General features: G+C 48.3%; 1 protein-coding gene and 1 pseudogene across 1 annotated transcript in view; both read right to left on the minus strand.

Annotated features, from left to right (window-relative positions):
• Positions 1 to 2,369: 2,369 nt before the first annotated feature.
• Positions 2,370 to 15,527, minus strand: part of PSMA5 (proteasome 20S subunit alpha 5) — a 64,211-nt gene continuing 51,053 nt past the window's right edge. Inside the window, exons 8-9 of the mRNA XM_086923560.1 lie at positions 3,330 to 3,416; positions 2,370 to 2,680 (exon numbers count right to left, since the gene is read on the minus strand). Coding sequence (XP_086779686.1) covers positions 2,603 to 2,680; positions 3,330 to 3,416 — 165 coding nt within the window. The 3' untranslated portion in view covers positions 2,370 to 2,602. The remainder of the gene's footprint in view (positions 2,681 to 3,329; positions 3,417 to 15,527) is intronic.
• LOC147712889 (uncharacterized) lies at positions 9,613 to 10,951 on the minus strand (annotated as a pseudogene).

Consider the following 15,527-nt stretch of genomic DNA (forward strand, 5'->3'; position numbering starts at 1 on the left):
CATGTAATCAGAGTGAAGGCAAAGGCATTCTTCCTAGTCACTCCATGCAGTTAATAACCACATTTCAAAGTTCCTGTAATGGAGAAAAAACAACAGCTTTGGATACAAGGTTTATTATCTAAATTGATAACCTCAACATTGCTCTGAGAAAAGAATTCCTAGCAACGCATAATAATGCAGTGCCTCTCCCTCACTCACTTTTCCTCTCAATGTATTTTAATTTCTTCCTCATCTCAGTTTAATCCGATAAAACTGGCAAGGGTCAAGAATTCCCTAAGCGAGTAAAGAGGGGTTAGAAATGCTGTCGTTGGTTGAGAGGAGTGAACCCTCACTCAAGCAACAGCCAGAATCCTTCACAGTCATGTTTATGTACAGCTCGAGCGACTCACACAGTGCCTCGAGTTCAGAGAACACACATGTATACACAGACTGTGCAGAACACATGCCCTTGCAGTACATAGTCCATACTCATACAGCATCTACGCAATACACGGTATGTAACACTTACAACGCAACTTTTACGTCGTAATGCTGTTACAACGCAGCTATTACAACGCAGGATCCATTACATCGGATGCCATTACAACGCATGGTATTACATAGCAGATGGTATTACAACGCATACCATTACATCGTAAGTATTGGTAAGTATATATATTTTTTTTATTTTATTTAATTGATTTAATTATTATTAATTATAAATAAAAATATTTATTTATGTTTTTAAATATTATAAATTAAATATATTAATTTAAGTAATTTTGGGGTACATGGGTGTTTTTAAGTTTTAGGGAAGGGTTTGCGTTTTGGGGTTCAGGGGTGTTTTTAGGTTTTAGGGTAGGGTTTGGGTTTTGGGGTACAGGGGTGTTTTTAGGGCAGGGTTTGGGTTTTGGGGTACAGGGGTGTTTTTAGGTTTTAGGGTAAGGTTTGGGTTTTGGGGTATAGGGGTGTTTTTAGGTTTTAGGGTAGGGTTTGCGTTTTGGGGTACAGGGGTGTTTTTAGGTTTTAGGGCAGGGTTTGGGTTTTGGGGTACAGGGGTGTTTTTAGGTTTTAGGGCAGGGTTTGGGTTTTGGGGTACAGGGGTGTTTTTAGGTTTTAGGGCAGGGTTTGGGTTTTGGGGTACAGGGGTGTTTTTAGGTTTTAGGGCAGGGTTTGGGTTTTGGGGTACAGGGGTGTGTTTAGGTTTTAGGGCAGGGTTTGGGTTTTGGGGTACAGGGGTGTGTTTAGGTTTTAGGGCAGGGTTTGGGTTTTGGGGTACAGGGGTGTTTTTAGGTTTTAGGGTAGGGTTTGGGTTTTGGGGTACAGGGGTGTTTTTAGGTTTTAGGGTAGGGTTTGGGTTTTGGGGTACAGGGGTGTTTTTAGGTTTTAGGGCAGGGTTTGGGTTTTGGGGTACAGGGGTGTTTTTAGGTTTTAGGGCAGGGTTTGTGTTTTGGGATAATTAAATTATATTTACCATTTTTAAATTAATTAAAATATATTTAATAAATTAAATTAATTTTATTACATTAATTACATTTTTAAATTAAATTAATTAAATTAAATAAATTATTTCAATTAATTTAATTTATTTTCAATTATAAAAATATGTACATTAAATTAATTTCATTATTTTAATTAAATTAAATTATTTCCTTTTTTTATTAAAATTACATTTATTAAATAGATATTATTTTATTAAATTAATGGCTATTTCAAAATGTATTTTAATTAAATTAATTAAATTAACTTAACATTTTTTTTAAAAAGGTATACTTACCTATACTTACGATGTAATGGTATGCGTTGTAATAGCATCTGCTATGTAATGCCATGCGTTGTAATGGCATCCGATGTAATGGATCCTGCGTTGTAAAAATTCCGTTGTAACGGAATGCGTTGTAAAAATCCGCGTTGTACTGACACCAATCCGCAATACACAAATGCTCGGTGTATAGAATATTTACAGTAAGCGGAGAACACAAATGTATAAGATGAATAAGAGGGAGAGGGCACGTATTTACATAATATGAGCAACACGACAGGAAGGAAAAATAAACAGTACCTTAGTCACAGCACCAGAAGAGGGAGGACCCTAATCAAGATAAAGCAATCTGTACTTGTTCCATGATCCTGAGGAAAGAGGAACTGAAGCCAGCACATGCTGCCCAATTCGGTGGCAGAAAATAAGAGACAGTGAAGCCAATGAATGGTAAGCAATGGTGGCCTCAAGCTCCTTGTTGTACAATATCTCTCGCAAGCAAAGGTGCATGCGCTGCCGCAGGAGAGATGGTAAAAAAAACAATAAAAAAAATAAAGAGCACGGTAGGAACACAGAACTACACATCAGATCTAATTTTCAAACACGCAATAGAATGAGGAAAAAACAAGACTAACAAAAGGTTTCATTTTAATTTTTTTCCAGTCCAGAATTATAATTATGTACAGAATCTGTAAGAACAAACTCCAAACAAACAATTGTGTTCAGTGTGGTGCATCTGCTCATACACCAGACACTAAAAATCACGGATAGAAAAACAAAAAATAGAAAAAAACAGCCCTTGCCCCCCCACCCCCGGCGGAATGAGCTCACTGGGCCGTGGAGGGAAGGGTGAGCTGCAGGGGCTCATATGTCTTTGATGACTTCCTCCAGCTCCTCCTTGGAGTACATGTGGAACAGTTTGCCGGGCTCCACTGTTGCAAGCTGCAAAGAGAAAGAGAAGGCAGGTTAGGAAGCAGGGCAGAGTAGGAGCTGAACAGCTGCGGCGGCTCCGCTGACGGATGCTGTCATAGGGGAATCTCGCCTCGCTCAGGGCCAGACACTCGCCCACATCTTAAAATAAACCACCGCTCCAGAAATAACCGGACTCGGGGAGGATCCCCACCCGTCCCAGCAGACAGAGAGCACCTTGTCGCGGGAGCATGCAGAGCCGCACCTGGCAGTGCAGCAGGGGCACTCTCTCTATGTGAAGTCTCCTTCGTGCCAGGGGCCTGCATCACAGCCTGTGCAGGACAAGCTGTACCACGTGATAACCAGCACAGTACTGGGATGCATATTACATGTGATGGAAGCATTGCTTACCAGGTGCTCAGATACAGAGTGATCTCCGAGTGAAGCCACGCGAGTATCAAGTGATGCTTCAGAGAACACTCCCACGCTAAGGGTCATGTCTAGTCTCGTACCCTTCTGCGCTGCTGAAGGGTAAGAGACTAGTAGGGCCCCAGCAGCAGTTGACCCTAAAAACATAAGGTTTCCCCAATTCCAGGATCCTCAGCCAGAAGGGTGCAGCGCCCCTCCATGGTGGCAGCGCACGCTGCATCTGTGCAGTGTTAATACATCCAAGCACAGCTACCTCAATGTTGATGGCGTTCAGCTTCTCCTCCATCACTTGCTTCAGGATCGTCAGGGCAGACTTGATTGCCTCCTTCAGCGTCATGGACTGCAACAAAACAGTATATGAATCAATATCCGAGCACAGCGCCTGCAAGGAGCTCGACACAGAGCACCAGGCTGCTAGCCATGGGCGTTCACTTAACAAATCTGACCATTCATTTATTCATTCATGTTAAACCCGTCCTCCTTGGCGTGGGCCTTCCTACTTCCAGAACCCCCCCCCCCCCCCCCAGGATCCCAGAAGAATAGTAGCACCATCAGCAGGGCGCCCCCAAATTCCCCCAAGTAGCAGACAGCCTAGCACCAGGGACCCACGATAGAAACACAGGCCCGCCAGCGCCATCCCCCCCAGAGCCACAACCTCCGAGAAACCTGCCCCCCCCCCCCCCATTACCTCACCTATCCTTCCCCCCAGCAGAATGGGGCGGGGGAGTTTCACTCGCACCTCCTGCCAAGAGCGGCCCTGCTCCCTGCCGGGCAGCCGAAAAGCCCCACCTCCCAACTTTAAAGAGGACGAGCGCCAGATGGCCAGGGGCGCCAGCAATCAGCCCGAGGCCACAAGGCACCAGCTGGCCGGGTCAAGACTTGAAAGGAAGAAGAGGGGATATAACGAGGAGATCTGGCGGGAAGAGGCAGTTGAATACTGGACGACGAGAGCCCTGCAGACCTGGTCACGGCTCGCCCGGAGGGAAGAAACGACTTCGGTGTCCCGTCCGAGTCTCCCAGAGCCCTGCAGACCATGCCGCGGCTCATCCCGGGAGTAAAGGAAATATACGGCCCGACTCGGACTCCTGGAGCCCAGCTGACGTGGTCGTGGCTCGAGTGGCTGCAAATCGTACTGGAAAGCCCAGCAGAGTACGCGCCGTTCTATCAAGGCAGCAGGGTACGCGCCGTACTATCAAGCCAGCAGAGTACGCGCCGTACTATCAAGCCAGCAGCGTACGCGCCGTACTGCCTTACAGTATTCAATAAGATCAGGACTTGCTATTCCCCCTTCATGTTTTCCTCTCCTTAGTTTTTTCCAAGATATCCTTGCTCCTTTCGATGACCAAATAAAACTTGTGATTTTTCCGTGTATCTTCTTCAAGGCATCTCTCTTGAATTCCAGTGGAATTGTATTAAATAGATAGGTGAATTTAGGCACAATAGACATTTTAACTATATTTGATCTCCCCAGGAAACTAAGAGGTAGCCCATCCCATACTTTGAGTAATTTTGTGGTTTCAATGGCGATTCTATTCAGATTTATCTGTGGTATTTTTTCTCTGTCTTTCACTAATGTGATACCTAAGTATTTTATTTTTTCTTTTGTATATGGATTGTTGACGGTTGTGTTCCAGCTCATAGCCTCGGTTTTTTCTTGATTTGTAAGGTATCCTGATACTCTTCCGAACTTGGTTATTGTGGACTCTATTGCAACCGAAGAGCTATTATAGTCATTTGTAAAAATCATCAAGTCGTCGGCATACAGTGCCACTTTTTTCGACCAATCCGGATGCTGAAATGGGGTTATTGTGGCATGATTTCTTAGTGAGACTGCAAGGGCTTCAATATATAAATTAAAAGCAGGGGTGACAGTGGGCATCCTTGCCTTGTCCCTCTTTGTATGTCAATGTTCTTTGTGAGGTTCCCATTGACTAATACTTTAGCCCTTGGTTTGGTATATATCTCTGCCACCATGTTGCCGAAATTTTCTCCTAGATTATATTTATTGATGACTTTGTTAAGGAATGAGCAGTTTACTCTGTCAAACGCTTTGGCAGCGTCGAAAGCGATTATGGTTAGTGGTACTTTTTCTGCGATGGCTATATCTATTGCGGCAAAAAGTTCGTGTGTGATTTCTTGTATTTGCCTACCCTTTATGAACCCTTTTTGATCAGGATTTATCAGTTTAGTCATTATCACTGCTAGTCTTTTCGCCATGACCTGCATATAAATTTTGGAATCACAATTAAGCAGTGAGATGGGTCTGTATGACTCACATATTGCTGGGTTTTTTCCTGGCTTTAAAATAATGCTAATTGTTGCGTCGTTCCAGGAATCTGGGATTTTATCTCTTTTTTTATATGTTAGATTTAGTAATTCTGTTAATGGTGACGCCAGAGAGTCTCTTAAAATCTGGTAGAACTCATTTGGTAAGGTGTCCGGGCCAGCTGCTTTACCTTTTTTTAGGCCTTTTATGATGGTTCTAACCTCTTCTACTGTGATATCTTTATTTAGCTCTTCTTTTTCCATTTCGGTTAGTTGTGGAAGGGGTATATGTTCTAGGTACTTCTGGATCTGTTCCTCTGTGGGATTTACATCCTCCTTATATAAATTAGAGAAAAACTTCACAAATTCCTGCATTATTATGGAGTCCTCAGTTTTGTTTATATTATTTCGTTGAATGCAGATTATTTTGTTTCTAGTTTGCTCTTTTTTCGTCTTCCAGGCCAACAGTTTTCCACATTTTTCTCAATATTCATGATTAGATAACTTACTGGCTTCCCATCTAGTCTTTACTTTATTTTCCAGGAGATTTACCAGTCTTTCCTTTAGTTCTTGCCTTTGTTTCTCTATCGATTCTTTTACATCTGGAGTAGCGTCCACCATTATCTTGAGATCAAGTTCTTTAATATCACTTTCCATACCTCCAATTTCCAATTTTGCAGTCCTGGCTCTGTGTGAACCCAAACTTAATAACTTGCCTCTAATAACCGCTGTATATGTGTCCCAGATATTTTGTTTTGATGTACCAATTTGGTTATCCTTAAAAAAATTGGCTGTTGTCTCCAGTTCTTCTGCTGCCTGTGGATCTAGTAATATTGTGCGGTCTACCGTCCATCTTGATTGTACATTATTTTTCGTTATTTGCATGGTTAGTTGTACCGCCGAGTGATCAGATAGATGTTCTGGTAAATGTTCTATGTTCTTGACTTTGTCTTGCAATGTACCATTTATTAAGAAGTAGTCAATTCGTGATCTATGACCAAGTTTTTTTATTGTTAAAAGTGTAGGGATATTTTTTGTCTCCTTTCTCTCTCCACATATCCAGCAAACCCAGGTCATTTTTATAATTACCTAGCCATTCTCTCATTTTTGGGAGATTTGACTGTTTCCCTGGGGGATGTCTGTCTAGGCTCGGATCTATTAAAATATTGTTATCTCCACCTAATATTATTGGGGCAGTTGTTGACAGTAGTTCTGTGTACAGTTTTTGTAGGGGGGGTGGGCTATCTATATTTGGGCCATAATACCCTGCCAAGGTGTATGAATTTTCGTATATTCTTACCTTAATAAAAGCCCATCTTCCCTTGTTATCAACTGATTTGTGCTCAATTTTGGCTTTAAGTGTTTTTTTAAGAATTATTATTATGCCTTTGATATTGCATTCTTGATTTGTGCAAACATAGGTGTCAACCCATTTCAGATTCTTCATTATTTGTTCCCATTCCGTACTTAGGAGGTGCGTCTCTTGTAGGATAATTATCTCGCTGTCTACTTCCTTCAGATATTCAAGAATCCTTCTCCTTCTGCTAGGTGTCCTGAGTCCATTAACATTCCAAGAGAGTACCTTGAATTGTTTATATTTTGTCGCCATTCCTGTTATGAGCATCTTGTTTTTTTCGTGTTCTGTGGGTCCCAATAATTCCTTTTACTGTGAGCGCTGAGGACATTTTTTCAATTTTTTTTCCCTATTTTGCTCCCCACCCGTGCATTCTTTTTATGAGATATTTGCTTTTTTTGTGGGGTTCATTGTTTCCCACCCTGAGGAAGCCTCCCTTCTTCTTTTGGGGCGGTATTCTTCGCCCTATTCGAGCTCGTTGCTTCGCCTAGATTTTGTGATATTCATCTTGCTTGGGGTTCTGTTTCAGTTCGTAGTTGATCTTTTATTTGCTCAATAAAGGTTTCTACCTCTCTGGGGTCTCTGATGTTGTGCATCTTATTTTTCCACATTATCCTTAATGCGGCAGGGAATTTCATCTGGACATTGGCTCCAAGAGATTTTAGTTCCTGCATATGTTGTCCTAACTCCCACTGTCTGTCTTGGGTAGTCTTGGATATGTCTGAGCGAATCCTGAAGGACCAGTTGTCCTCTTTCAAAGTACCCTGTTTTAGACCTTCACTAAGTAGTCTTTCTTTCAGTGTATATGTTTTAAAGTTTATCAGGATTTTTCTCGGTGTCTTCCTGTCTTTGTTTTTCCTGAAAGGGTCGCGGTGTACCCTCTGTATGTCGTCTGTAAGATTGACTTCCTTGGACCATAAGAAATGTTTTTCAAAAAGAGAGAATACATTTTTTAATGTCCGTACCCTCCATATTCTCCGGCACGTTAAGGACCCTTAGGTTATTCCTTCTCGCCTGGTTTTCAAGCGATTCCATTTTCTCGCTCATACTTCTTTCATTTTCTCTGAGTTTTCTTATTTCTTTCTGGTTTGTGTCAACTCTCTTACTGGCTCTTAATAGGTGTGTGAGGTATCTTAGCACCGTTGATTCCTTGGTCAGCTTTCTCTGGAGTTTTTTCTTGCAGCACCATTGAGGGAATCTTTTCCATTTTTCCCCATAGCACTTGTGTGTGCTGGGCCTCCTTGCCTCTCGCAGCACCCATAGAGTGCTATCTGGTAGTTTCAGATGTGCGAACTCTAAGTCCTCAGGAACCAAGCTGATAGGCTGAGGCCCTCCGGCTCTGGGTGTAGAACTTCTCCCTAGTCCATGGAGAGTAGGTCTTTTCTTTTTGAGAATTTGTGGGGTGGACCCTGTGCCATCTCCATTATCTGCGAGAACCAGGTCTGCCTGGCCCATTGTGGTGCCACCAGGATGAGCGTCATGTTGCTCTTCATTCATTTGTTGAGAACCCTGGGAATCAGTGGTATCGGGGGAAAAGCGTAGGCAAATGTTTTTGACCAGCTTATCCATAGGGCATTCCCTTGGGACAGTGCCTCTGGTTGTCTGGATGCAAAGTACTGGCATTTTGCATTCTGGCGTGTTGCAAACAGGTCTATTGTCGGAGTGCCCCACCTCCAGAATAGTCTCTCTGTTTCCTGTATGTTGAGTTCCCACTCGTGGGATGCTGAAGTTTGCCTGCTGAGCCAATCTGCTTCTACATTGTCCTTCCCTGGCAGGTGTATGGCTAGCAGGTCTATTTTGAGTGGTATTGTCAATCTCCAGATCTCCTGTGCCAAGCTTGACAGAGGGAATGATTGTGTTCCCCCTGCTTGTTGATGTAAAACATCGTTGTGGTTTTGTCTGTCTGTATCAGCACCTTCTGGTTGTACAGTTGTTTCTGAAAGGCCTTGAGGGCAAGCAACACTGTTTTCAGCTCCAGGTAATTGATGTGTTCGACCGCATCCCCTGGGCTCCATAGACCCTTCACTCTGAGCTTGTTCATGTGTGCGCCCCATCCGTTCTGGGATGCGTCTGTGGTGATGATCACTGTTGGGTCCAGTAGCGTTAGAGGCTTCCCTATTGTTATCCTTTCTTTGGTCCACCACTTTATTTCTTCCTGCACTTTGTGCGTTACGACCACTAGATCCTCCCAACTTCCTGTAGCTTGTGGCCATTGCTGTTGCAGCCACTCTTGGAGTGGTCTCATCTGCAGGCGTACATTGGGGACCAGGTGTATGCATGACGCCATCATTCCCAAGATCTTGCTCACTGTCCTCACAGTCAGAGCTCGCCCCCTTCTGGTAGTGACGTTTCTCCCTGCTGCCTGCTCATGGGGATGTGCAGGTACGCATCTTTGAGGTCTATGGTGGACAAGAAGTCCCCGACCTTTATCTGTGGGATGACCTCTTGTAGGGACGTCATCTTGAATTTCTTTACATATTTGTTTAGGAACCGTAGATCCAGGATGGGTCTTAGGCTTTCGTCCACTTTTGGCACCAGGAGTTTAAGTACACTCCCCTTTTCCGTTCTTTGAAAGGGGCCGGTTTGATGGCCTCTTTGAGGAGGAGTTCTTAAGCTTCCTCTTGGAGCAATTGCAGCTCCCTTCCAGAGTGCTCTCTTTTCTTTGGCTTTCTATTTGGTGGCCTCCTTTCCAACTCTATGCAGTATCCGAACTGTATGATGTTGAATATCCACTTGTCGGTGGTTATTTTCCTCCACTCTCGGAGGAAAAATCTCAGCCTGCCTCCTACTGGTGTTACATGTTCTTTTGTGTCTTGTCCGTGTAGCCCTCTCCTCTTTGCTTTTCCGTGCTCTTCCCTCGGAGGGTTTGAGTGGGTGAGCACCTTTTCCTGTGTGAAGTTACTTAGAGGGGGGTTGTTCACCGCCTCTCCTTCTCTGGCCCCGTCAGTTTCCTCTCCCGCGAAAGGACTAGCTTCTGTTCTGGTAGTTCGTTTTGCTTCTGCTGGCCCTGGTGACCTTGGTTGTCACTCTGTTGATCCTGGTGGAACGATTGGTGTGGTTGTCCTTGCTGGTTTCCACCCCTTCTGTTCGGCCTCCGCGTAGGAGTGCCTCTTCTCATCCCCCTGAATTGCAGAGACCCCATGGACCTTGCAGTCACGTTGTCTTTCTTTAGTTGGGCGAGTTGCTCATCAACTGGGGCTCCGAACAGTGTTTCTCCATTGAAAGGGGTGTTCAGGATGTTGTTTTGAACCTCCGTCTTGAAGCCTGAGATACTGAGCCAGGCTCTTCTCTCTGTGATTCCTATAGCCATCAGCCTGCTGGATGTTTCTGCCCCGTCCAAGGCTGTCTTCAGGCACAAGTTTGCAATGCTTTTCCCCTCTTCCACGAGGTGAGCAGCTCTCTGCTGGTGTTCCTCTGGGAGGTGCTTGAGCAATTGGTTCATCTCGTCCCAATGCTGGTACTGGTGCCTGTTGAGAAGGGCGTTGGAGTTTGCCATCCTCCAGTGCATTGCTGCGTTTCTCTACATTTTTCTGGTAGTTAGGTCCATCCTCCTGCTTTCCTGGTCAGGTGGTGGCCCAGATGTTGTTGGGACGTTGGCCCTTCTGGCCGTTGCGGCTATAATGGAGTCTGCTGAAACTGTCCCCTGGATGTAAGGGGGGGGGTCCTGGGAGGAGAACTTGTACTTTTTCTCGGTCCTTGGCATGACTGACCTGCAGGTAGCTGGTTCTCTGAACGCCTCTTTGCCCTGTGCCATAATACTCTTTAGCATGGGCAGGAAGTGGCTTTATGTCGGAGCGGGGAGCAAGGTTTCCAGCAGGAATTCTGCCTTAGCCTTCTCCTCCTCCAATTTGACTCCATGAGCTGCTTCAGCCTTCTTGACGACCTCATAGTAGGCCCCAATGTCATCTGGCGGCGAAGGCCTCGAGGGGTATGTCTCCACAGGCTCCTCCGGGTTTTCGGCCTCGATGTCCTGCCAATCCTGGCCCTGAGTCGTCGAGGATCCAGAGCCGTAGCTCGAATGCGGGTCCCCATAATCACCCTCTGTGTAACAGAGGTCCTCCTCTTCTCCCTGCTCAGAGGGCTCCGGAGTTTTCGGCGGCTCTTCGGCGTCGAACTCCTCGTGTTCTTCTATCTCTTTAAGGACCGTTGTGGGCTTCGAGGGGGATCCTGAAGCTTTTCATTTTGTCTTCGAAGTCGTTCTTTCTCTGGATGATGTTTTCCATCTCGGCCTCGAGCCTTCTTTTCTTTCTCTCCATCTGTGCGGCCTGCTCGGCGTCGAGCGTTTCGGCCGCCCTCTTCGACGGCTCCGTCGACGTCGGAGAGGCTCTCAGCTCCTTCTCCTTCGAAGTCGAGGATCCCTTTTCGGGAGCTTGCTTCGACGACCTTGGTTTTTCGCTGGTCTTTGCCGCCTGGGAGTCCTTCTCGAAGGATCCGCTGGGCTGTTTTTCGGGGACCGCAGCTTCGGTTGTCGAAGATTGACGCCGGTGCTCCCTTCGAGGTTCTAGACTCTGATTTTCGAGAGTCAGCCTCAGGTTTTCGAGGCCCTGTCGAGAGTTTCGGGGTCGTAGACTCTCCTACCTTATCTGTCGATTTCTTATCGGTCTCTGGGACCGTGGAGACATCTGGACCTTCGGCGATGTTGTCCTAGTCGTCGGTGGAGAGGCCCAGGTCGTACATAGACGGGGCCTTGCCCTTGCCCAGCATCGTGTGGTGAGCTATCCTCTGTTTTTTCCCAAATCCTCAGCGTCTTCGGCGTGAAGAATGAGCAGGCATTGCAGTCCTTGCTCCCTTGGTCGCTAGGCAGACAGAGGTTGCAGACCGGGTGCTGGTCTCTCTGCGAGTACTTGTGGTGGCAATTACGGCAGAATTTAAATGGTGTGTTGTCCATTACTGCGCTCAGGGGGCCCCCTGTGTGCGCATTCACCGTTGGACGTCGAAGATCTCGAGGTTCCTCTCCTTCTTCGTCGTCCCGGCTCTTATGATAATCTTCTCCTGGTCTTCGAGTTTTTTCCTGAAGAAATTCGCGTATTTTTCTCCTTTTCTCCTCCAAAACTTCAGGAGCTTCACGCGACGATCCAGAACCAATGGCGGAAAAAAGAATCTGAAGATGGCGCCCAAGGGTGGGAGCTTCCGCCGGAAGCATGCCGACGTCACTGAAGGTACACCAAATGGTGGGACGTAGACGCCCACCTGGGCTACGAAAAAAAAAAAAAAAGAGAGAAAAAAAGACTACGATTCCGGACCCAACCACCAGATTGCAGAATATGCACAGCTAGGGGCCCTCAGAATTACGATCTGCGCCGTGCCCCCACTGACCCTGTAGTACGCCAAGACCCATCAGCGCTCGAAGAGGCGGGTGGTCCTCAAACTTGCCGCTCTGAATCCCATCGGTATCACGCGACTTAGGGATTGAAAGTCGTACACCTGATACCTCAACATTGCAGCCCTCCGTATCCCGCGGCTCGAGGATTGAGAGCCGTGCGCCGGATACGTGGCCCCCAACACCCGGACCAGGAGTGCTGAATCCCACAGCCGCTCCAAACCGACAGGACTAGAGACTGAGTATCCAGAGTTGTCCTCAAAGTCTCCCGCCTATCCAAGGCAGACGCCCAGGTCATTCAAGAAGAGAGCCTGAACCCCCTAACCAAAGTGTACATACCCCTGATCTGATGCAGAGTCATATATAAAGAACTTGTTTGGCTTTCCCTTTGTAGTGTGCTGGTGTCTCTGTGTACATGACCATAAATGTGTAACCCTCCTCTCATGGAGGCCTGTCTCTAGAGCTGGGTAACGTTCCTGGAGGAGGGGTCCCGGGGTGGCCAGGAGTACTTACCTCTGTCCCCCAGATACCTCCCCACTCTTACACTGGAAGCAACGGAAGGATCCGAATCAGCATTTGTGGCCATTGTATAGGGGAGCAGCTGACACACTACATAGCAAGGGCGAAGCCCAACAGAGCCCTGAGATTGCTGAACTGAACCTTCTTGCCCAAATATCTACCTAACTAGTTGAAGGAGGGTTACCCCCCCCCCCGACCACCATGAGTCTTACCGCACCCAATGGGAACCCAATCTTTCAAGAAGAACAATTAGCCACCTACACCCACAAAGAACTGAAACAGTTCTGTAAAGACGCTCAAATCCCTACCACTGGCCTGAGTACCAAGGAAGATCTCCAGAAGGCCCTGAGGGCCTGGGTAGAGTCCAGAGCCGAGCTTCCCCCAGTAGAAGAGAACGGTGTTGGGAATGCGTGGCAGGACGAAACCAGGGTCCCTGAGAAAGAGAGAGCAGCCTCCCCTGCGCGCAGTAACCAGTCAGATAGAAGACTGTCCCCCGGGGAGCTAGCAGACCGAGAGAGAAGCAGAGCCCATAAGCTAAGCTCAAAATTGAAGGGGAGTTCAAATTAGCACAACGGAAGTTAGCTATAGAGGAAGTGAGGTTACAAGGGGAGTTGGAAGAAAAGAAGTTGCAGCGAGAGCATGAGGGCAGGAAACTACAATTAGAGCACGAACAGAGCCTGAAGGAGCTTGAGCTCAAGGCTAGGAGTGAGGAAGCCGGCCCCCGGGGAACAGAGGAACCCCGCTTTCTCGGTAGAAACCAAGGTCCACATCCCCAAAGACATAGTCAAGGAGTATTATAGGAATGATGATATCCAACAATGGACTAAAAGCCTATGGGGTCGCGATGACCTCCCGCTGGGTCCCTGAGAAGAATTGGGGGCCGGGTTGTGGGGGCGGTTCCTAAGCGAAGGGAGGGATACCTTGCTAGAGCTACCGTCCACAGTACTGAATTCCTACAGCCATATGAATGAGGCCCTGTTAGAGAGGTACGGGCTCACCCCAGAGATGTACCGGCAGCGGTTCCGGGTTTGCAAGAAGCTCCCGGGTACCACCTGGGTAGAATACGTCAACTTTTACAGTAGAGCCTTAGAAGGTTGGATCAAGGGCAGCAAGGTCACCACTTTCGAAGAAATATTTGAACTGATAGCCTGGGAGCACCTTTCCTTAAATTGCTTCGTAGAACTGCGTCAGCACCTCCTTGACAGCAAGCTTACTAACCCTAGAAAGCTTGCTGTGGAGGCAGACCGCTGGGAGAACACCCGGGTCCCCAGGGGCCCAGTGGGTGACTATGCTAAAAATGAGAAGGGCCCCCGAAAGCGAGGGGGGGTTGGGGGGGGGGGGGGGTGGGGGAGGCCAAGGTATGCTGCGGGAGTTCCCGCCAGGGCCCCAACGTAGCACCCAAGGAAAACAGCCGCCAGAATCACCATCTTCCCCCCTACCAGGGCCTGGGCCCCACCCCCGCAGACCGGGGCTAAGGACCTCCACAGCTTGTTACAAATGCCAACAACCAGGCCACTATGCCAGTGACCCCCAGTGTCCCCTCTTCAAAAAGCTCCACCATCTCTGGCGACCCCGCCTGTCACCTGACAGCAATCACCCTCGAGGAGGAGTTAGAAGCTCCCGAGGAGTGGGAACCCGTAGCGATGTCCCTGGTTTCCCTAGGGGATGGAGGAATGGTCCCCAAAACCCCGCTACCACCCAACACTACGAAGTACGCGCAGTGGGTGACCGTCAACGGACACCGGGTAGAGGCCCTCCGCGACACCGTGCCAGTGTCACGTCTGTTCGCTGTCACTTGGTATCCAAAGAACAGATTGTCCCTCACGTCCTCTGTCCCGTCATTGCGGCCAACAACTCTGAGAGCCTCTGCAAATTCCCTTTGAATGGGAGGGAGTATCTGGCATCCGGCAGGTAGCGATCCGAACCTCCATGCCAGTCGATGGTTTACTGGGCAACAACCTGGAGACCTGTCCGCGGACACAGGTGGAGCGAAAAACCCATCTGAGGATGATGGGCCTACCCGAGTGGGTGTGCGCCACCACTTGGGCCATGGCTGCACGGATGAGTGCTCCAGAAGGAGTGGGACCAGAAGGAAGGGCCCAGAGCCCCGCCTGAGAGGGGGGAGAAGGGGAGGGCGGCCAACCTGACCCCTCCAGTCCCGACCCCCCTAGGGGACACCAACCCGGAAGGAGATGCCTGGGGCCCTACCGGCGAGCAGATCGCAGAGCTGGGGGACCTCCAGGGGTTGAACCAATGGCGACAGGAGGGTGGACCTTCCCGGGAAGAGTTCTGCCAGGAACAGACCACCTGCCCCACTCTCTTGGGCGTACGGCAACAGGCCACCGCCCAGGCGGCCGGAGACCAGTCCGGGTCCCACTGGATCTACTGGGAGAATGGTCTCCTTTACAGCGAGCCTAAGTCTGCTGAGCTAGGGTCAGCCCGGGTGCTGGTGGTACCCCTATGTTTCAGAGACTTCCTACTGGGCCTGGCTCACGAAGTGCTTCTAGCCGGGCACTTGGGACAAGATCAGACCTATCACCGGCTGGTCACCCATTTCTACTGGCCCAGGATGTGCCACAACGTAGCGACCCACTGTCAGTCCTGCCAAACCTGCCAGGCCAGTGGGAAGATTGGGGAAGGCACAAGGCCCCTCTCCAGTCCTTTCCGGTGGTCAGTACACCCTTTGAGCGGGTCGGAATCGATATTGTGGGACCTCTGGACCCCCGGACCACCATGGGCCACAGGTTCATCCTCATCCTGGTGGACCATGCCACCAGGTATCCTGAGGCCATCCCCCTCCGAACAGTGACATTCCCCGTGGTGGGGCGGGCCCTGATGGGAATATTCTCCCGGGTGGGATTCCCCTGGGGACCAGCTTCATTTCAAAATACATGAAGTCCCTGTGGCAGGAGTGCGGGGTGACGTACAAGTTTACCACCCTGTACACCCTCAAGGCAATGGTCTGGTTGAGAGATTCAACCGGACCCTCAAGG

The sequence above is a fragment of the Lissotriton vulgaris genome, chromosome 5 (genome assembly GCF_964263255.1).
Source record: "Lissotriton vulgaris chromosome 5, aLisVul1.2, whole genome shotgun sequence".
Classification (NCBI taxonomy): Eukaryota; Metazoa; Chordata; class Amphibia; order Caudata; family Salamandridae; genus Lissotriton; species Lissotriton vulgaris.